This window comes from Sphaerodactylus townsendi, linkage group LG03 (assembly GCF_021028975.2).
Source record: "Sphaerodactylus townsendi isolate TG3544 linkage group LG03, MPM_Stown_v2.3, whole genome shotgun sequence".
NCBI classification, from domain to species: Eukaryota; Metazoa; Chordata; class Lepidosauria; order Squamata; family Sphaerodactylidae; genus Sphaerodactylus; species Sphaerodactylus townsendi.
In genome coordinates, this window is record NC_059427.1 from 3,790,876 (window position 1) to 3,813,765 (window position 22,890).

General features: G+C 43.7%; 2 protein-coding genes and 1 pseudogene across 2 annotated transcripts in view; all 3 read right to left on the reverse strand.

The window, feature by feature from the left end:
- The window catches only part of LOC125428603 (zinc finger protein ZFP2-like), a 145,324-nt gene extending 137,383 nt beyond the window's left edge, over nt 1-7,941 (reverse strand). Inside the window, 2 exon segments of the mRNA XM_048489007.1 lie at nt 6,136-6,642; nt 7,727-7,941. Coding sequence (XP_048344964.1) covers nt 6,136-6,552 — 417 coding nt within the window. The 5' untranslated portion in view covers nt 6,553-6,642; nt 7,727-7,941.
- Nucleotides 1-22,890, reverse strand: part of LOC125428523 — a 73,646-nt pseudogene that overhangs the window by 32,285 nt on the left and 18,471 nt on the right.
- On the reverse strand, nt 14,503-21,815 carry LOC125428906 (zinc finger protein 420-like). The gene is made up of 5 exons (XM_048489615.1): nt 21,315-21,815; nt 21,099-21,147; nt 19,081-19,148; nt 18,707-18,833; nt 14,503-16,783 (listed from the first exon to the last, which is right to left on the reverse strand). Exons 1-5 carry the CDS (start codon nt 21,720-21,722, stop codon nt 14,670-14,672), a joined length of 2,766 nt encoding a protein of 921 aa, XP_048345572.1. The 5' UTR covers nt 21,723-21,815; the 3' UTR covers nt 14,503-14,669.

Sequence of the window (22,890 nt, forward strand, 5' to 3'; positions counted from 1 at the left end):
AACAGACCAGGTGATCGGGAGCAACAGCCGCAGAAGGCCATTGCTTTCACCTCCTACATGTGAGCTCCCAAAGGCACCTGGTGGGCCACTGCGAGTAGCAGAGAGCTGGACTAGATGGACTTTGGTCTGATCCAGCTGGCTTGTTCTTATGTTCTTAGCATAGCTGCCGCTCTTTTGGCAGGAGGCAGAACTGGCCATTCAATAGTCCTGCGATCATCATTAAATAAGGCAAAAGAAGCCAGCAGATCAAGGAACCTAGTGCTAGTCCAGTCCAGAACCTTTATTAGGCATATAACCTAGTGCTAAAGAAGAGAATCTATTTACCCAAAAGTCTGTGACACCTCTCCATAAGGTGTCTTTACGAGGCGGGACAAATAACTTACATCTTGTCGAAGGCTTTCAGATCCTCTGAAGATGCCAGCCACAGATGCAGGCGAAACGTCAGGAGAGAATGCTGCTAGAACACGGCCATACAGCCCGGAAACCACAGCAGCACCCCAACTTACATCTTATTACTGGTATATAATTGAGCAGCATGTTCTCAATTACAAACCAGAAAAGGTGAGGGCTGCTGGGAAGTGTAGTCCTTGCCCATCCAGAAAGGTCAGATTCCTCCTAGTGGGGCAAGGACTACACTTTCCTGCAGCCCTTCCTGTGAGAAGTCATACTCCCCTTCCCCCCATAATGTACTTCTCCCAGGCAGCAGCGAGACTTGAAAAGGGGGGAAAGTGCAGCAGGAAGCCATACTTGTATTTGTTTGCACAATTGGCTTTATTGCTAGTTTTAGAATAAACAATATGACACATATTCTATCTGATAATTTAATATACTTTAGCCAGTACCAGTTCAACAGCCATGTAATACAGGCCCAATTTCAAACAAAAACTCTTCATAATGCTTGGAATGGTTGAGCGTGAGCCTGAAGATCTGCCAAAGCTGGAAACAGTTGTATGGCTGCTCACTTCTGTATACCTTAAAATGTCTTTTGAGCATTTTGAGCTCTCAGACGGTGATGGGGGTTGGTGGCAGCGGCCCCTACAGACAGAGAGCACATAAGAGTTTTTCATTCAGCAGCCAGGGCAGGGTGCACCCTGGGGAGAACATGGTGATGGTGGCAGCAGCCTGCCGTTGGACTGTGTGCTGGTGAATAGACGACAGGAAGAGACCGAGCTGGTAACAACACAGGGGAAACCCCTGGACCACTTGCTTGATTATATGAACTATGTGATATGGACTATGTGAAGGTTTCCTCCGTTTCAATAATTATTAGTTTTAGGTAGTGTGTACTGTATTGTTGTAAATTTTATTGAGCTTGTGTTAGGTTTAGTTAGATGGTTTAGGCTTAGCTTAGTGATAGGATATTGTATTTTCAGATTACTCGTTAGGTTAGGCTTCTCACACTAATGCAGCTGTAGATTGCCAAGGGTTAGTTCTTAGGCCGTGGTGTTCTCTGTAGTCAATGCTACAGAAAGGGAAAGTCAGCATCTCGGTTTATTATTGTCTATCTATGCAAATTATATATGCAGGTTGTTATAAATTTATACGATGTTATACTGTTGTTGTTGTTTGTTGCTTACAATGTTATTTATTGTTGCTCATAATGTTATGTTTATAATGCTATGCTTACTGTTGTTATGTTATGCTTATGATGTTATGTTATTGATCCTATGTTATTGCTGCAATGTTTACTGATGCCTTTTGTACAATGTTATGATTGTTGTTGTGGTTTATATTGTTGTGCTTCACCCCGAGCCTTTCGAGGGAGGACAGTAGATAAATTAAATACACAAAACAATACAAAAAGTTCATTCCACACTTGAAGCATTTATATGGTTTCCACACCCCTCCCCATGTGGATTCCTTGATGGGCTTTTAGCTTGTCATTTCGAGCAAAACTCTTTCCACAGTCCAAGCATTTATATGGTTTCTCTCCTGTATGGATACATAGATGGACCCTAAGTGTTGAATTGTGAGCAAAGCTCTTTCCACATTCAAAGCATTTATGTGGTTTCTCCCCAGAATGGATGTGTTGATGTTTAGTAAGCTGATTACTCTGACGAAAGCTCTTTCCACACTGCAAACATTTGTATGGTTTCTCCCCAGTGTGGATACGTTGATGAGTCCTAATATCTGTACTCCAAGCAAAGTTCTTTCCACAATCCGAACATTTGTATGGTTTCTCCCCAGTGTGGATACGATGGTGTCTAGTAAGATGTGCAGACTGAGCAAAGTTCTTCCCACACTCTAAGCATTTATATGGTTTCTCCCCGCTGTGGATACGGTGATGGATAGAAAGCTGTGAAGACACAGCAAAGTTCTTTCCACACTCCAAGCATTTATATGGTTTGTCCCCACTGTGAATACGATGATGATTAATAAGCTGTGAACTCCGAGCAAAGTTCTTTCCACACTCCAAGCATATATATGGTTTCTCCCCTGTGTGGATACGTTGATGTCTAGTAAGGTCTGAACACCCAACAAATTCCTTCCCGCACTCTAAGCATTTATATGGTTTCTCCCCAGTGTGGATACGGTGATGGATAATAAGGTGTGAATGCTGAGTAAAGCACTTTGCACATTTCAAGCATTTGTATGGTTTCTCTCCAGTATGGATTCTTTGATGGTTAATAAGGTCTGAACAATAAGTAAAGCTCCTTGCACACTGTGAGCATGTGTATGGTTTCTCCCCAGTGTGGTGTTGTTGATGGCCAGGAATGTCTCCTTTCCAACCTAACCTCCTTCTATGCTTCAAGAATGTATTAGATTTTTCCTCTGTGTTCATCGTTCCATGTGTATGAAACACCTGGGATTCAGTATCCTGAGAAGCAGAGCACTCATTCCCTCTCTTCTGTTCTGTTCCAGTATTTCTTTTCTGCTGTTTTTCATGATGCAGGGTGTTTTGTGGTTCTTCCTCACGCTTGTTCTGAGGACCATCAGTGTCTGGAACAAAGTGAAAAGACTGGTATCTATTTCTTGCATCCAGTGAGAATAAAATTAAACTTGGTTAAGTTTATAAAGCAGGCTGTCCTTTGTTGAAAAAACAACCGTTAATCAATGTTTAAATGCTTGCAGCTGCTCGGATACAGATTTATAATATGCCAAAATAAGTTTAAATTATTGAGCATTAAAATTAATAGGTTACAGAAAGAAATAAAATTAGTAATGTTTTATTTATTTATATCATATGTTTATCATTTTATCATATTTATAATTAAACAGTTCTGCACTACAGCTTTGATAGAACCTTAGTCCAGTTATAATCTTAAGGTCCCTGTAATCTGCCACAGAAATTGACACAAAGTCTGATCTAAATTCTCTCTGACTTGAACGGTTCATGTTGAAGCTGTGGAATAGTTTTCATGCTGAACACCTGGAATCCCCCTCAAACATATTTGCCTCCTTTGGAATAAAAAAAGACATTTTGTCACTGTCACCAAGGATTTAATTTTGTTTGTTATGAAGAATAGTTGGATTTATACCCCACCTCTCTCTTCTGTAAAGAGTCTCAAAGCAGCTTACAAACTCCTTCCCTTCCTCTCCCCACAACAACCACCTTGTGAGGTAAGTGGGGCTGAGAGAGTTCTGAGAGAGCTGTGACTAGCCCAAGGTCATCCAACAGGATTCCTGTGTAGAAATGGGGAAATGAATCCAATTCATTAGGTAAGATTCCACCGCCCATGTGAAGGAGTGGGAATCAAACCCAGTTCTCCAGATTGGAGTCCACCACTCCTAACCATTCCACCATGCTAGCTCTCTGAGCCATTATGATAGGAAGTTGTGCTTCCAGTAGCATGAAGGGGGGGCGGGGTGTGGAACATTCTACACCATGCTGGTTCATTTTTAAGTCTTCTAAATCTGAATTCTGAATTTAAGATTTTTTTTATACCACTCAACTTGAGAAGAGGTGGCTTGCCGTAGCCCTCCTCTACACAGGGTCTCCTGACTTCCATGATGGTCTCCCATCCACGCACCAACCAGGACTAACCGTGCTTAGCTTCCAACAGCTAATAAGACTGGGCTATCCTAGACTATCCAGGTCAGAGCTGGGGAATGAATTTCTTAGAATAGGGAATTGAATTATCTTAGAATTAATAACTTCAGCCTTCAGCATCTGTGAATTCAAGGAAAGGGCAAACTTACCCAGAGAGGCCACATTCTGACAATTGTCCTCCATGACTTCCTTGTGAAGCCTTCTTTGGTCTGGATCCAGCACAGCCCACTCCTCCTCAGAAAAATGAACAGACACTTCCTCAAACGTCACCAGACTCTGAAAAGAAAAAACAAACAAATACTCCTCTATCATCACAGATAATGTAAGAAACCTTACCTTTCCCCACCCAACAGAACTATGATAAGAGGATGACATTCAGGATCCAAACCTCCACCAGACTTTTCCATGTTCTGTCCAGTGAGCAGCACAGATAGAAGCTGAAGGAAAGGAGTGGATTCTCCCTGGTGTAGGGACCTGGGGACAGGCACCTAGGGGCAAGATCCAGAGTTTCCACACTTACCCGATCAAGCTGCATGGAAGCTGCTTTCTCTCTGCCCCAAAGAGATGGCAAAGAATGTAGGGAACCATCTGAAAATATAGAAAGTTAAATGGAAGGCATTCTGTACTTTTCAAGAACTTTTCATTATAGTTCCTTGAGAGAAGAGATGAGATTTTTTCCCATCTCCATCTTGGCTTAAGATCACAACTATTCTTGCAGCTTTATTTTGGATAATTTTTTGTTACACGCTCTTTTTTAATCTAGTCCGGGTACAAGTATCAGATATGAAAGTGTGATCTGCTTGCCTGATAGTACAGAATTCACAGAAGGCCTCTGCAGTGCAAGGAGCAGGCAGTTGTAAACCAATGTTAGAAGCACAGATACCGAAGTCCAAAATCTCATGGCATGTGGGCAGGAGAACAACATATCGAAAAAGGCAGCCTTGCTGTTGGTGAAGTACTAACAGTTACTCTCTTGACACGCTCGGTAAGCAACACAGTGAGAGTTGCCATTGACACATTAGTGTTATTAGATTTGCATTCCTTCTTCTGGATTTTCCCCAGTTCTACAATCTCAGCCCAACTGCATTATTGTGACTTACTAGGAATCTTTGTTTTTCAAATGCTCTTATTCTATCTAATACTATTGTCCTATCTTGTAATTCATTGGCTGCCCGAAGTTACACAATTTTCTAATCTGTTTACTGATTGACTGAAGTATCTTTTTAATCATTGGTATATTCTGCCTGAAGTCCCAATTTGATAGACAGATAATAAATGAAAACATTATCCCTAGAATTAATAATAAATACATAATAATTATAGCTGATCATAATCACAGAATATCACATTCATAAAGAAAGAGGAACCCAGCCACATAATACTGCCAAACATGGGTATCCGTGGGTTGATCCAAGACTATTATTTGACAAAACCTTCTATATCCTGGCACCTAAATACCTAGTCACATAGAACATAGTTTTGAAAGAACTCAACTGTGGCTTTCCACCAGCATTCTTTTGAGGTTTGTCTTTGAACACTCTTTGCCATGTTGAAAATGGGTAGCAATAATCTCCTGACTTACCAGGATTAGAAGATAAGCGCAAGACTGTGATTTGGCTACTGTGGCACAAGAACTCCTGCGAAAGCTTTATGATCTCATAACACTTTTTATTGGACCAACACACATCTTCCTAATTTTTGACATTAGCCATCATCATCTGGGTTCAGAGGCAGAATTGTCAATTCTCTCTGTGTATATGTCCAACTATTCTGCAGTGATCTTAAATCGATTGTAGGGTGCGTTTTTTTTTGCCCAAATGGAATTTCTAAACTGCGTGGCTGGAGAGGATCGTCTTTCCCACTCAGGACTGGGCAAGAGAATAAAAGCAGCCCCCACCCCACCCCAACTTAAGAAAAACATCCAGAGGGAATGACACCATTTTCAATCTTACCTGGAAAAGTTGCTCTGTGGTAACCCTTCAGTGTGATCCTTTCCTGAAACTGAAATAGAAGTGGGGATTTGATAAAAGGGAGATGGATGAGAAAAGGAAGAGAAAACAGGCTAGAGTGCGTTCCAAACAGGGGAGTGCCCCATGTTGATTTCAAGAGTGGCCCTCCCACAAACACCAAGATAAAATCCTCACCTGCTGGTCCTGATTCCTGTCCTCTGCCTGGCTCAAGAGGAAGCCTTCTGCCAGGGCCACCGCCTGGGAACTGGACTCCGGCCCACATTCCCTGACCCAGTTCCCCATCTCTGCAGGCAGGACAGCCAGGAACTGCTCCAGAATCACCAGGTCCAGCATCTCCTTCTTGCTGTGCCTTTCCGGCTTCAGCCACTGGTGGCAAAGATGGTGGAGTCGGCTGCAAACCTTTCGGGGTCCTTCAGTCTCCTGGTAGAGGAACTGCCTGAATTGCTGGCGCTGCACATCTGGACGGAGGACATCGTTGTCTCCTAAGCTCTTTGCATTGGTTCCCTCCCAAAGTTCCCTTCTGCTCCCATCCTCAGAGACATTGAAGCCTTCTCTTGATTCAGGGACAGCTGAGTCTGGCTCTTTCCTCATCCTCCCTTACTTGCCGAAGAGCCTCCACTGGACCAACAGATCACCTCTGCCAGATTCTTCTGTCCTGGCAAGTGCCAGTTCTGTGACTTCCTGAAAAGAAAAGGCCGATATTGGGATTTACATTTATTGGCCAAACGCGCTTATATAGGGCACCTGCAGCTGAAGAACTGAGCTCTGATTCACAAAAGTTAACACTAGAGCAAAGGGTGGTATTCTTCTGGACTTCTGTTTTTCGTTGCTAAAGGTAGAGTAACACTGAAATGAGTAAATAAGTAGCAAGAGCAAGCAGTGTAGTGGGGGTTACAATGACAGGTTAGTCTGGGGACATGCAGGTTTGAATCCGTACCCTGCCACAAAAGCTAGCTTGGTTACTTTAGACTAGTCACACAATCTCAGGCTGACACATCTGGCAGGGTTGCTTTATGGAGGAAGTAGAGAAGGGCAGAATGTGGCAATCTACCTTGACTCCCCACAGGTTCAAGAGAGCAGCGGCCCACAAAATCTAAATCAATTTGTTCCTCTTTTTTCTGACCTTACGCCTTTTGGAGATCAAGCAAAAATTTCATCCACAGCTTCATAAAAATGCTCATAAATGAAAAAGAGTCCTGCCGCATTCATCCACCTAAGTACCCCTAATGGGAGCAAGAGGCCAATTTACCAGAAGTTGGGAAGTTGGGAACAGTGGCAGAATGGAACCCAGCGGCACGCAAGATGGGTGATTATGGTCTGGGAACTGTTGTTCCTTTAAGTTTCTCAAAGATCTCTGTTCTTATGCTCTGGCCGGAGGGTGTGCAGGATCCTAATTTATAACTATCACTCTTTTAGGTGTTTCTCATCTTTAGCATTTTAAGTGTCTCAGACAGGTTTCTTGAAGAGGCAGCATAAAAATTCCCTAAGATAATCTATCAGTATTTTTTGTCATAAGAGACAGCAAAACAGAGCAAAGGTCTTTCAGGGTTTGTGGCTGATTTGGGAAACCCCAGAAAGTTTGGTAACTCCTTCAGAACAGATCAGATTGTTCCCAGTAGTCCAGACTTCAAGAGAGGAGGTGCACTGCTAGAAACAAAAAACTGTAGCCCAAGGCAACTGAATGATTAAGAAAATGCATAAATTAGTTCGTTAGGTTATATCGTTAAGTAATCTAATAGGTTCAAATCTGTTAAGTTGCACTTACCTTGAATGTTTTTCTTTTTAAAGTACTTCTAGAGATTCGACTCTGAAGTGGAAGCAAAACAGTAATATTTCTGTAAAGTAGCCAGTCAAGACATTCTGAATCATTCTTAACCTTTTTTATTCTCGTCTATATTTTGAAACCTTTTAATTTCTTCTTCTTTTTTTTAATCTAATGCTTTTCTTTCTTCTTTTTATAATAATATTAGATGTAATGGTTCAAAAGAATGGTTCAATAATATTAGATGTAATGGTTCTTAACCTTGAAATCTTGTTAAGGTACTAACCCAATTAGGGTAAGATAAAGTTTAAATTAAAAAAAATAAGTCACTCAACAAAGAAGATTTGCTGGCAGAAGTCAGAAGTCAGAATTACTTCTTCAGTAAACCATACCGGATTGGACAAGGGATCTGCCCCAATCCAAGTTTGCTCTTCCAGAACAGCAGGGGGAAAACCCTGCAGGCCTTTTGGGACCACGTCAGTCCTATAACAAAGCCAGAAGGATGACAATGAGATGCCAAAAGAGAGGAGGTTTTGATAGAGCTTGCAGATATTAGCTGAATGCAAAGAAAAAAACCAGAGATTCCCGGGAGAGCTCAGCTCAGCCTCCCAGGGAAGAGGAAACTACCGGACAGCAAGTCTTGCTGAATTGGGGAGGTGTGTCTGTGTGTATCTCTCTCTGTGTGTGTGAATCCTGCCGGACTCTTTGCAACACCCAAAATACCACCCACCCACACACCCCGATTTTTCCTCTTTTGCAAAAGGAATCTAGGCTCACCTGCTTTTTAAAACCCGCCAGGGCTGCTCCGCCTCTTTTTCACCCAACAGCATTCAGCAAACCTGCAGCCACCCAAACTGGGGTAAGTCAGGTGGGCGTCTTGGTTGATGCCACTCTAGGAATCCAGACTTCCTCCCCTTAACCCTTAGGTTGGCTCTCTGCACAGGGCGAAAAGGACCTCCTCCTCCTGGCTTCGCCCCGCCGGACCCTGCATCTGTTTCCCCGCCCAGCGTGGCAAAGGGAAGGCAGGATTCGAACCCCCTTCCTAATCCCAGCTGATGCTCCTTTGTCTCCAAGGAGGGATCCTGAGGATCAGAAGAGGAGGGAGGAAGGCAGCTGAGCTGGAGCCGCTGGATGCAAAAGAATAGTCACTCTCCAAATGTTGAAAAAAAAAATACCGTTCCCTAAGAGGATGCGGGGAAATTTCGGGCTGGGCTCACTTGCTTGAGCTGCACATAGCCTCTCCCAGGCGTCGGCTGTGCTGCTCCTTTCCAAAAGGACATTCTGTTCTGGGTTGTGACTCGATTTTGGCAGTGGGGAGGAGGTGTCCCCACTCACACCCAGTGTGCATGGGAGGGAGCTGGGCTTCAAGGTCTGGGGAGCTGCGTGTTCCTTGGCCACAACTTTTCCTTGCCATGCTGTCCCAAGGGTATGACTGAAAGGCCGATGGAGCAATTGTGGGGAAGATGAACACAGTTACGTCTGGCTGGCAGCCCTGCTGAGAATGCTCTGTGAGCTGCCCCCTCCTCCTTTGACATCGGGGCTCGACTACATGACCTCTGAGGTTCCTCCCAACTCTCTAGTTCCAACCCTGCCCTTGACTGAAGAATCCCCTGCTTAGGAGCCTGGGCGGTAACACAGGAAATAGAATCAGAGATTGAAATCTTCTGCAAAGCAAACAATGTTCTTGGTGTGTGGGTGAGACAGTGAAAGCTACATTGTGCATGGCTAAGGCAGACCACAGTTGGATAGCAGCAACACCTGCTCCTCTGGAACTACAGCAAATGACACCGGTTCACCCATTTACATTTCTCTGAGAGCCGGATAGCAATCTCCTCTTGCAGGGACCCAGTTGCGTATTTGCCTAGGGACGAGGGGTACCCTCTGTCGCTGGGCGCCACTAATCTGGTCATGTGAGGCGCACAATCGCCCCCCCCCCCATGTGACCAGGAAGATGACAAGGCAGCGGGTGCCCTCGACCCTGCCCATGTCGTCATCAACATGGGTGGGACCAAGGAAGCCCAAGGACACCACCCCCAACCTCACTCCCTACCCCCATATTAGCAAACCCATTTAGTATTTTTCTTTTGCATACCCTCAAACACTTTGGCACATACCCCAGGTTGGAAACCACTGCTCCAGAGAAATTTGATCTCTGCAGTCTTCAGATCAGTTGTCATTCCAGGAGATTTCTAGGCCCCACCTGGAGGATGGCAAACCAATTCCCTATTGGTCAACTCCAGAGAGAGGGACTTTGAAGAAGAAGAGTTTGGATTTATACCCCACCTTTCTCTCCTTTAAGGAGACTCAAGGTAGTTTACAAACTCCTTTCCCTTCCTCTCCTCGCAACAGACACCTTATGAGGTAAGTGGGGCTGGGAGAGTTCAGAGAGAACAGTGACTAGTCCAGGGTCATCCAGCAGGGATGTAGGAGTGCAGAAACATCTGGTTCACCAGATAAGCCTCTGCCACTCAGGTAGAGGAGGGGGAATCAAACCCAGTTCTCCAGATGAGAATCAACCTGCTCTTAACCACTACACCACACTGGCTCTTTGGAAAGTTCATGTAGGGCTGTCCCCAGGAGGCCTGCTCTCCTCCCAGGATCTGGGGAACAGAGCATCCCTCACCCAAGGAGGTTGTTGTAGCCCTGGAAAGGCCAAATACTTTAGTAGATTTAGGGAACACTGAAGCAACTTCCTCCCTTGGAAGTTCTTGTATCCCCTGTTAAAACTTTTCCCCTGATTTAGAGTGGGGTTTTTGAAAAGAAAAGTTGTTTGGTTATAACATCCTCTATCTTCATGGCTTGAGCTCTGTTGTAACCCTGGCAATGCCCACCAGTATAGATGCAGTGGTTGGGGGGGGTATTATAAGCCCACCCCAGTTTGAACCCCCTGTACCAGAGGGGTAACCAAGGAGGACCTTGACTGCTCCAGGCTGATTAGGAGCAGGTAATGAAGGAAAGAGTGTGTGGAGTTCTGAATTCCTCTGTTCAAATCCGATTCAGGCAGGCACTTAAGATGTCCTCGGCCTCTGCTTAGTTTTTCTGTATCAGACAATTTAATTCCTGGCAAAGGGTACATCTCAACAGCCTTTTATTTATTTAATTCAATTTGTGCGCTGCCCTCCCCACAAGGGCTCAGAGTGACTTACAGTAAATAAATAACAAATAAATTTGATTAAAATACTAAAAACAAATAAAACAGTTTAAAATAATTATAGTACTTAAAATCTAATCTAGTTTAAATACATTTAAATTAAAACCAATTAAAAGCTTAGGGATTTTGAGTTGGTTACGAGTCTAATAGACAAATGATTCTGTTAGAAGATCCTTGCTTCCATTTAATTATTTGCATTTTTAACGACTAACTCAAAGGAAAACTTTACCATCCAGTACTAGTATATGAATAGTGATTGGAGAGTTGTATTCTTCCTTTGTTTCTTCATGTTATTGTATTCTTCCTTTGTTTCTTCATCATCTCCCTTGTGGGCATGATATTTCTGGTCGATGATGGAATAATCAAATTTGCAGATGTCATCAAATTAGGAGAAGTAGCTAATACCCCAGAGGACAGGGTCAGAATTCAAAATGACCTGGACAGATTAGAGAGCTGATCCAAAACTTATAAGAAAATGAATTTCAACAGGGAAAAATGTAAGGTAGTACACTTAGGCATCAAAAATGAAACACACAGATATAAGAGGAGCGACACCTGGCTTGACAACAGTCAGTAGGCCCTAAACAGAACATGAGTCAGCAGCGTGATGTGGCTGCCAAGAAAGCCAATGTGATTCTGGGTGGCACTTTAGAAGTATAGTGCCAAGATCAAGGGAAGTAATAGTACCACTCTATTCTGCCTTGGTCAGACCTCACCTGACATACTGTGTTCAGTTCTGGGCACCACAATTCAAAAAGAATATTGACAAGCTGGAACGTGTCCAGAGAAGGGCGACCAAATGGTAAAAGGTCTGAAATCCATGCCCCATTAGGAGAGACTTAGGGAATTGAGTATGTTTAGCCTGGAGAAGAGAAGGTTAAGATGTGACATAATACCATGCTTAAATATCTGAAGGGATGTTGTGTTGAAGAGACAGCAAGTTTCTGCTGCTCCAAAGGCTGGGACACAAAGTAATGGATTCAAACATCTAGAAAAGAGACTCCAAGAAACATTAGGTAGAACTTCCTGATGGTAAGGGTTGTTCACCTAGGAGTCTGCTTCTCGGGAGGTTTTAAAACAGACGCTGAATGGCAACCTGTTGAGAGTGCTTTGAGCACCTTACATAGACCCTTATTATTGAGATATAGTGACTAGAACTCTAACAGTATTCCCAATAAGGCTCCACCATAAATAATAGGAGATGCAGTGCCTAAAATTAGGGGCATCAGAGCGTCTTTATACAAATCCACCTGATATCATCTGCTATTGACGAGAGAAGCAAAAGTTTACTCCCAAGAAGTCAGGAATGGAAAGCAGGGCAGGAAGGAGGGGTAGAGAATCGGCTCTTGGTTACACTACCAGGGGTTTTACCTGTTTCCCTGATCTATCAGAGCTTGTCCGTTTTAGTTGTCACAATGACAGATTTCAATACAACTTCCAGGTCGCAATTGCTGCTCTACCATAGAAAGTTACCATGGATCAGTCACACTCTCAGTCAGACCACCTTACAAGGTTGCTGTGATATTTAACGGAGACACGGGAGAACAAAGTAATACAATATCAGTGCACAATGGGAAGAAAGATATAGGAGAAATTCTGCTATTTTGAAGGTCTATTCAGTGGAACCCCAGAATAAACCAATAGATTTATTGTAAATCCGGATGTACAAGACAGTATCTCCAAGCAAATATAGAATTGTAAGGTTTCATATGACATAAACAGATTACTTCAGCAATATGTTAATCAAAGCCAGCCTCTGTAAGCAGGTGAGATTGAAGATTGATTCTTTATGGCCCCTTCCGCACAGGCAAAATAATGCATTTTCAAACCACTTTCACAACTGTTTGCAAGTGGATTTTGCCATTCCGCACAGCTTCAAAGAGCACTGAAAGCAGGTTGAAAGTGCATTATTCTGCTTGTGCGGAATGAGCCTATGTAAAACTATTTGTTGCAGCCACAAGTTATAACGATCTTAGATTTACCATGACATTTCTGAGACCCAAAAATATCTCTAAGCCAGGACAGGGTATTTTTTGCCAAAGAGCATCTGTTTAGCTATACCTTGTTTAATCATACCTTGTTTAACCTGATAGAACAGTAAAAATAGTGTCTAGCCAACAGGGCCACCTTTAGTTCAGCAAATTTCCTGTTATATTCAGCTGGTTAAGGAGCCCGATATGGCTTCTGCCTGGCTATTTTAAAACAAACCTATATCTTATTAATTAGCTCATAAGTAATTAATTCCCCCTACAAAAACAGCACAAACAGGCCAAAATGAACATACAGGCTGATCAGTCTCTACAAAGTCCAGGCTCGAACCCCACCTCTGACAGTGAAATTCCCTGGATGATCCTGAGCCACTCACTCATTCTGGGCCTACTTACTTCTCAGCATAATTGTTGTTACGATGAAGTGGAGGAGAGGAGGACAACGTAAGCTGGTTTGGGTGCCCACTGAGGGGAAAAATGGGGTATGATGTTTGCTATAAATAAAATTTTGGATACAGTTTGGTGACAAGGATGATTGTCCTGGACATTAGTTCATTAGTTATAGCTAATGCTCTTTTGGCAGGTTGCAAAACTGCTAATTCAATAGTCCTATGATCATTAAATATAGAGAGTGGAGCAAGCAGGGGAAAGAACCAAGGGAATCTATTCATCTTCAAGGTCTGAAAAGCCCCTCCATAAGATGACTTCATGGAGCAGAACAAATAACCCACCTTTTAAAAATAAATTGTATCCCAATTATTTTAACTGAGAATTGAACATGCCTTAACCAATACCAGTGCAACTGATGTATAATATGGGCCTGATTCAGCACAAAAAACTCCTGATAATGTTTGGAAAGGTTGGGCTTGATGCTGAAGATCTGCCAACACTGGAAACATTTTATGGTTGCTTTCTTGTATGAATTATTTACTGTATCTTGAGATGTGCCTTTACACACTCCAAACATTTATGTGGTTCCACCCACTCATGTGGATTCGCTGATAGACTTTTAGCTTATCACTGAACAAAACTCTTTCCACACTCTAACCATTTATGTGGATGTGTTGATGGTCATTAAGATCGGTACTTCAGGCAAACTCTTTCCACACTCCAAACATTTATATGGTTGATATATTATATAAACCCGACTACATAGCTGGAATCACTGGGGTGCTCAAGACTAGGGAAAATATAAAATTTATAACTAGAAGAATGCTGCTAGAAGCTCCCATTTAACCAGGCTTGACTGAGCCCACTGTTCAAGGAAACATTGATGAGTTCTAATAGTAAAGGAAAATTCTTGTAGGGAATGAGGATGGCAAGGCCAGATTTAAAGTGCCCTTTTGTATGGCTTTTGAAAGCTGAAAGATGGTGAGTCACGGGTCATGAAACTACCTGATAAATGTGGGGGGGGTCCCAGACAAAGGGACCAAGCCCTTTCTTGGAGCATATTAGTCAAAGGCTTCCTCCATGGTCAGCAGCCGATGAGATCTTGCATCACATGTGATCTCGGTTTCCGGCTCTCCATGGCTGTGTTCCACGGAGAATTCTGCGCCCCACTAGAACCCTAATAAAGGTGCCAGAAACAGCCCGGCAGAGTTGCCTGGACCCCGCTCAGCTGCTGGCTCTCTCCACCAGATGTGGAAACATTGATGAGTCCTAAGCTTTGGCTTTGAGCAAAGTTCTTTCCATGCTCAAAGCATTAATGTGGTTTCTTTCCATGGCGGAAAAGTTTATGACGGAAAAGTTTATGACTAGTAAACTGGGAACTCTGGGGAAAGTTCTTTTGACACTGCAAGCATTTCTATCATTTCTCCCCAGTGTGGATTTGTAGATGAGCAGTAAGGCGTGATTTCTGAGTAAAGCTCCTTTCACAAGCTGAGCATTTATGTGGTTTCTCTCCAGTGTGGATGCTTTGATGATTAGTTAGGCTGTACTTCCGAGAGAAGATCTTTCCACACTGCAAACATTTATATGGTTTCTCCCCACTGTGGATTCGCTGATGAGCAGATAGGTTGTCCTTCCGAGCAAAAGTCTTTCCACACTCCAAGCATTTATATGGTTTCTCTCCAGTGTGGATTCGTTGATGAGCAGCTAGGTTATCCCTTCGATTAAAGTCCTTTCCACACTGCAAGCATTTGTATGGTTTCTCTCCAGTATGGATACGCTGATGGATTTTAAGATCAGTACTTCGAGGAAAGCTCTTTCCACAATCTGAACAATTATATGGTTTCTCCCCAGTGTGGATACGATGATGGTCACGAAACTTTGCTCCCGAAGAAAGGCTTTTCCCACACTCTAAGCATTTAAATGGATTCTCCCCACTGTGGATACTCTGATGGACCTGAAGTGCTGAACTCTTAGCAAAGTTCTTTCCACACAGCAAACATTTGTATAGTATCTCCCTGCTATGAATACGCTGATGGGCAGTAAGATGTGAAGGCTGAGAAAAGGTCTGTTCACAATCTAAGCATTTATATGGTTTCTCCCCAGTGTGGATACGCTGATGCGTCTTAAGAGCTGCACTCCAAGCAAAGCACTTTTCGCATTGCAAGCATTTATATGGCTTCTCTCCTGTGTGACTACGTTGATGGTGTATAAATTTTGTTCTCCAAGCAAAGCTCTTCCCACATTCCAAGCATTTATATGGCTTCTGACGAGTGTGGGTATGCTGATGGGCCCGGAGTGCTGACTTCTGAACAAAGCGCTTTTCACAATCAAAGCATTTATATGGTTTCTCTCCAGTGTGGATTGGTTGATGGGCCATTAGTGCTGAAATCTGAGAAAAGCTCTTTCCACACTCCAAGCATTTATGTGGTTTCTCCCCAGTGTGGATACGTTGATGGATAATAAGATGTGAGCGCTGAGGAAAGCTCTTTGCGCACTGTAAGCATTTGTATGGTTTCTCCCCAGTGTGGATAAGTTGATGTCTAGCAAGGTGCGCAGACTCAGCAAAATTCTTTCCACACTCCAAGCATTTATATGGTTTGTCCCCACTGTGGATACGCTGATGTCTGGAAAGCTGAGAACTCTGTGCAAACCTCTTTCCACACTCGAAGCATTTATGTGGTTTCTCCTCAGTATGGATGCTTTGGTGGTTATTAAGGTGTGAACGCATAGCAAAATGCCTTCCGCACTCCAAGCATTTATACGGTTTCTCCCCAGTATGGATTCGTTGATGTCTAGTATGCTGTGAATTGTCAGCAAACTGCTTTCCACACTGCAAACATTTGTATGGTTTCTCACCAGTGTGGATACGTTGATGCACAATAAGGTGTGAATGCTGAGTAAACCTCTTTCCACAATGCATGCACTGATATGGTTTCTCCCCATTGTGCATACGTTGATGGATAATAAGCAGCGAACTCCAACGATAGCTCTTTGTGCACTGCAAGCATTTATATGGTTTCTCCCCACTGTGGGTACGTTGATGTCTGGAAAGCTGTGAACTCTGTGCAAATCTCTTTCCACATTCCAGACATTTATATGGCTTCTCTCCAGTGTGAATTCGTTGATGTCTAGTTAAGTGTGAACTGTAAGCAAACCTTTTTCCACACTGCAAACATGTGTATAGTGTCTCCTTCATGTGGATACACTGATGGGCAATAAGGTGTGAACTCTGAGTAAAGCTCTTTACACACTGCAAACATTTGTATGGTTTCTTCTTCTCAATGTGGAGTTGCTGATGGTCAGGAACATCTCCCTTTCTACCTAACCTCTTTTTACGCTCCAAGCATTTATCAGATTTCTTCTTTGTATTAATTATGCCATGTGTATCAAACACCTGGGATTCAGCACCCTGAGAAGCAGAGCATTCATTCCCCCTCTTCCATTCTGTTCCAGTGTTTCTTTTCTGATCTTTTTTGTTAAATAGAAGGTGTTGCACTTCTCCCTCCAACTTGTTCTGGGGATCATCAGCCTCTGGAATAAAGAAAAGAAGTTCGTTAACTGCTCCTCATGACAGGAATTATTTGAAGGGGAGACATCTCCTGCCATGTTCTTACAGCTGTTGATGGTTCCTTGGAGGGGCATTCCATCAGAGACAAGGTGGCCCAGCAGAACCTCCATGTTCAGAAGCAGTCTCTCTCTGAAGAGGGATTATTTGAATCTGCCCCTTGTGATCCTTTTAGAGACTCCAGCTGGCCATACTGTCAGAACCAGAGGCTGGACTAGAGAGACTTCTGTCAAATCTCTTCCTCTATGCAAACAGAAAATTGGCTGCATTTTCTGGACAGAGAATTTGGAGCTGAGCTTTACACATCAACTATGGATACCTAATCTGAGGTCCAAATGGATAAAACACACTTTACTTTCCATCCCCAGATGAGTTCATCCTCCCAAGTGCCTGTGTTCTGTGGAACTGGCAGCAGAAACTAAGGAGGTGGAAGCTAGAGACTGAATATTTTCAGTGGCAGCCCATCATCTGGGGAATGCCCTTCCCCCAAAAGGGCATTTGGAGCTTACCTTCCTATTTTTCAGAGACAGGTCAAAACATTTCTTTCCAACCAGGTTTTTACTTAGGGGTTTATCTTCGTAGCTTTTTTATGAGCTTCTAATCTGAGGGATGTTCTTGGGAGATTTTTGAGATAATGCAGTGACTGTTTTATAATCTTTCCACATCCATGACCATTTAAAATTATCATTTAGGCAGTATTCAGGATTTTATGCTAATATTTTGATTTTTGATCCAACCGTAGGAAGTCTGTGGAGAGGCAGAATATACATCAATCGATCTGTATTAAAGCTGAGCATTCTGAGCAAAAATTGCCCGACAAGTTTAGGTACAAGCAAGCCAGCATTTTGTTCCTCGTTTTAATTTCTTTTTCACACTTGAAAAAGCTGTCCTGGTCTAGTCTTGAGAAATCCCTACCTAAAATCAGTTAAAGGACAATATTGGGTCAGTATTAGATATCTTGGAATATTTGGAGAAACATGATTTAAACACGAGTCATTTTTATCTTTCCTGTTGCAAAATCCGTGAGCCACGCCTAAGCCTACACTGGTGTAAGTAGAATGAAGACCCCAGAAGGACCTCAATTTATCCCTTCTGCCCCAGGAAAAACAAATGTCTTTCTGAACTTCCTAGAATACATATTGAGGGCCCTTGGCCTGTACAAATATAATAACTGTTATTCTTTAAAATGCTTGTTTCCATGGCTGCTCCAAGAGGCCCAAGAGGATGCGCTGTTGATATGCCAGGAGATGATAGGTAGGCCAATTGTGGGGCTGGGAGAGTTCAGAGAGAACAGTAACTAGTCCAGGGTCATCCAGCAGGGATGTAGGAGTACAGAAACATCTGGTTCACCAGATAAGCCTCTGCCACTCAGGTGGAGGAGTGGGGAATCAAACCCAGTTCTCCAGATGAGAATTAACCTACTCTTAACCACTACACCACACTGACTCTTGGGATTGCATAGGGGCAGGGGAGTCTGCCATCCCTGGCCTCGGATAGCTGTTTTTATAAGCACTGAGCCCGGGGACAGGGCTTGGGGAGGCGTGGCCACGCCCCAGGGTGGGGGGGTATGCCCCCTGAACCCCCCAAAAAATCTATACCTACGTCACTGGAAGTAGTATTATGTCACAGCTGACTTATGGCAACACTGCATGATTTTCAAGCCAAGAGACAGACATAAATGGTTTTCCCTCTGCCTTCCTTGGCATAGAGACCCAGGACTTTTTTGGTGGCCTCCCATCTAAGTATCAATTTGGACCAACCCACCTTAGCTTCCGTCAGCTGACAAGATTGAGCTAGCCTGAGCTATTTTGGTCAGACATGGGGTCCTTTTTAAAAACATAGGACTTCAGCATTCAGCATCAGTGAATCCAGGAAAAGGCGAGCCTTACCCAGAGAGGCCACATTCTGACAATTGTCCTCCATGACTTCCTTGTGAAGCCTTTTTTGGTCTGGATCCAGCAGAGCCCACTCCTCCTCAGAGAAATGAACAGACACATCTTCAAAGGTCACCAGACCCTGAAAAGAGAAGGGGAATAAAACCCCCCAGAAATGTAAGAATTATTCCCCTTTTAATGGCAATCCAAAAGGAATATAATAAGGTGATGTTCAGGATTCAAACCTCCATCAGATGTTTTAACTCTCTATTCTTTGAGCATCACAGATAGCAGGCAAAGGAGAGAGAGAGAGAGATTCTCTCCGGCCTGGGGAGGGGGAGGGGGAGGGAAAAGGCACCTAGGGGCAAGATCTAGAGTTCCACACTTACCCAATCAGGCGGCACAGAAGCTGCTTTCTCTCTCCCCCAAATAGATTGTAAAAAATGTACGGCACCACCTGGAACAATAAAAAGGTAAATGGAAGGCATTCTATGCTTTCCGAGTGTGCTGCATTTCAATTTCCAGAGAAGTGGAGGAATAGGATTTTCTCTGTCTTGGCTCATGACCACAACTATCCTTGTGTTCTTATTTTGAATAATTATTTGTTACCACGCAAATCCAATCTTGGAATGGTTATCAGATACAAAACTATAACCTAGCTTTCCAGTTGTCCAGAATTCATAGAACTAAGAATGAAGAGCTCTGAAATGCAAGCAGCAGGTAATTAGAATCATAGAGTTGGAAGGGGCCACACTGGTCTTCTAGTCCAACCTGCTGCTCAGTGCAGCCTAGATTATCCCAGACAAGTGTTTGTCCAGCTGCAACCTAAACACTGTCAGTGAGGGGGGCTCACCACTCTCCTAAGTAACTGATTCCACTGTTAAGAACATAAGAACAAGCCTGATGGATCAGACCAGAGTCCATCTAGTCCAGCACTCTGCTACTCGCAGTGGCCCACCAGGTGCCTTTGGGAGCTTACATGCAGGATGTGAAAGCAATGGCCTTTTGCTGCTGCTGCTGCTGCTCCTGAGCACCTGGTCTGCTAAGGCATTTGCAATCTGAGATCAAGGAGGATCAAGATTGGTAGCCATAGATCGACTTCTCCTCCATAAATCTGTCCAAGCCCCTTTTAAAGCTATCCAGGTTAGCGGCCATCACCACCTCCTGTGGCAACATATTGCAAACACCAATCATGCATTGCGTGAAGAAATGGTTCCTTTTATTAGTCCTAATTCTTCCCCCCAGCATTTTCAATGTATGCCCAAACCAAGTCCCAAATGCTGCAATGTATGCCCAAACCAAGTCCCAAATGCTGCAGCTCCAATCCTTCAATCATCCTCGTTGCCCTTCTCTGCACTTTTTCTATCTCTTCAATATCCTTTTTGAGATGTGGCAACCAGAACTGAACACAGTACTCCAAGTGCGGTTGCACCACGGCTTTATATAAGGGCATGACAATCTTTGCAGTTTTATTATCAACTCCTTTCCTAATTATCCCCAGAATAAAGTTTGCCTTTTTCACAGCCGCCATGCACTGAGTTGACATTCCCATGGAACTATCAACTAAGAAGCCCAAATCCCTTTTCTGATCTGTGACTGATAGCACTGACTCCTGACTGGTGGAGGGGGATTCCTTCCGCTCCCCCTCCTTCTCATGGGACCTACCACAGCTCCTGGACTCCTATGCAACCACCAATGACCATGCAGGAGGAAGATGCATTCTGTACACTTGCACAGAGAACCATCTTTTATTGGGGGCGGGGAAGGCAATTTAAATCACCCAGTTTTTTGGATGATATCAGATTTTTCTGGAAACGCGCAAAATTTCCCTAGCTCACAGGAAAATTGGTATAGTGTCAGCATGGTCCCAATAAATGGATTCAAGTATCTGTAAATGGGGATCGCACTTCACTATTGGATATACAGACAATAATAGTCACAGAATAGCATATTCTTGGAGAACGAGGAAACCAACCACATCATACTGCAAATATGAGTATTTATGGGATGATCCAAGTGCATTTTTTTGGGGGGGGGGAACCCCTTCATACCCTGGCACTTAACACCTAGTCAGATAAAACATGATTTTGAAAACACCTGAGGGCCACTTTCCACCACCATCTGCCTGAGGTTTTTCAACTCTAGATGTTCCTTTCCCTGCTGAAAATGGTACACCGAAAAGCTCCTGACTTACAATAATTTTGTTACTGTGGCACAAGAACTCCTGAAAACGTATGACTTCGTAACGCTTCCTATTGTCTCAAAGCACTATTTCTGCAATTTCTAAACTGAGATGCTGGAGTGAAGAATTTCCCCCCACAGCACTAGGGAAGGTGGTGGGGATCAAAGCAGCCCGCCTATGATCAAGGAGGACAGCCAGTTGGAATGACACCCATTCGGATTTTACCTGGAAAAGCTGCTCTGTGGTAACCCTCCAGTGTGATCTTTTGCTGCACCTGAAAAGGAAATGGGGATCTGAGAAAGAGGGGACTGATGAGAAATGGAAGAGGGAACAGGCTATGGTGGTCTGCAGAAAGTTGGGTCAATCCACATCCATCTCAAGGGAATCCTGGATCGTATTTTATGCCCCCCATCCTCCGGTACCAAGATGAAACTCTCTCACCTGCTGGTCTTGATTCTTGTCCTCTGCCTGGCTAAGGAGGAAACCTTCTGCCAGGGCCACCGCCTGGGAACTGGACTCCGCCCCACATTCCCTGACCCAGTTCCCCATCTCTGCAGGCAGGATGGCCAAGAACTGCTCCAGGATCACCAGGTCCAGCATCTCCTTCTTGCTGTGCCTTTCTGGCTTCAGCCACTGGTGGCAAAGACGGTGGAGTCGGCTGCAAGCCTCTCGGGGCCCCTCGATCTCCAGGTAGTGGAACTGCCTGAATTTCCGGCACTGCTCATCTGGAAGGAGGACATTGGTGTCTCCCAGGCTCTTCTTCATGATTTCTTTCCACAGTTCTCCAGCCTCAGTGGCATCAAGGCCTTCTCTTGATTCAGGAACAACTGAGTCCGGCTCTGTCTTCATCCTCCCTTTCTGTCCTAAGAGCCTCCAGGTGAATCAACGGATCACCTTCCTCCTCTGTCAGATTCTTCTGTACAGGCAAGTGCCGGATCTGTGACCTCCTGCAAAGGAAAGACTGATTTTGGGGATTGAGATTTCTTTGAGACACAAACGCGCTTATATGTGACATCTCCATCTGAAGGAGAGAGCTCTGATTCATGAAAGCTCATACTAGATTCAAGGATATTTGGATATCTGGTTTATGCTGCTACAATAGATAAAACACTGAAATGAATGAATAAGTAGTGTAGTGGTTTGCATATCAGATTATATCTGGGAGATGGAGGTTTGAATCTCAACTCTGCCATGAAAGATAGCACACTGTATGCATAATAGAAATGATTAAAAGATAAAAAGTTGATTAGCGAATGTATATATCAGTAGTGGGTAGTGGTGGGGTTATTACTCCCCCCCCTAATTGTTTATCACTGTATAATATTTCTGTAATATTAGGGGAAAGTATTCCCTCACTTTTATTTGTTTGTTTTTCCTTTTTCATTCTTGCTTTCTATTGTATATGTACTATTTGATATGATCACCTAAATAAAGGTTTTTTTTTAAAAAAAGAAAGACAGCTGGGTGGTCTCAGGCCAGTCTCAAACACTCTCCAGCTATCACACCTTACAGCAGGGGTCCCCAAACTTTTTAAACAGGGGGCCAGTTCACTGTCTCTCAGACTGTTGGAGGGCCGGACTAAAAAAAACTATGAACAAATTCCTATGCACAAATGATTGTAAAATGTTTGATTTCACCTTTCAGCCTTTCTGTCATGGTCTATTTTTAGAACAGTGACCAAAGTATGTCAAGTACAGTGAGTGGGCTCCAAATATTGTTGGGGAGGCTGTGGAATCACCTTCCCCTCTGTAAAAAAAAAAAATGCAGAACTTTCCCAATGAAGCATTCCATCTAGCTTAGGATCAGGAATTATCTTCCTGGGTTCTTTCTCCTCTCTAGCAGCCAGCCGAGTGATTCACTCCAGCCTGGCTGATGCCCAATAGAATTAGTGGCCGGAACAAGAAAGCCTGAGAGCAACACACCGATGGAGTAGCCGAGATGGAAGAGGAACGGAGCAGGCGTTGCCCACATGTTAGGTTTCCAACTCTGGGTCAGAAAATTCATGGAGATTTGGGGG

What these genes read in the sequence shown, in the direction of transcription:
- LOC125428906 (XM_048489615.1), bottom strand. Translation starts at nt 21,722, where the DNA reads ATGAAGACAGAGCCGGACTCAGTTGTTCCTGAATCAAGAGAAGGCCTT. An exon ending in ACAAGAATCAAGACCAGCAG is followed by an intron (nt 21,148 to 21,314) that starts GTGAGAGAGTTT and finishes TTTCCTTTTCAG; the next exon opens with GTGCAGCAAAAGATCACACT. An exon ending in CTTCTGTGCCGCCTGATTGG is followed by an intron (nt 18,834 to 19,080) that starts GTAAGTGTGGAA and finishes TTCTCTTTTCAG; the next exon opens with GGTCTGGTGACCTTTGAAGA.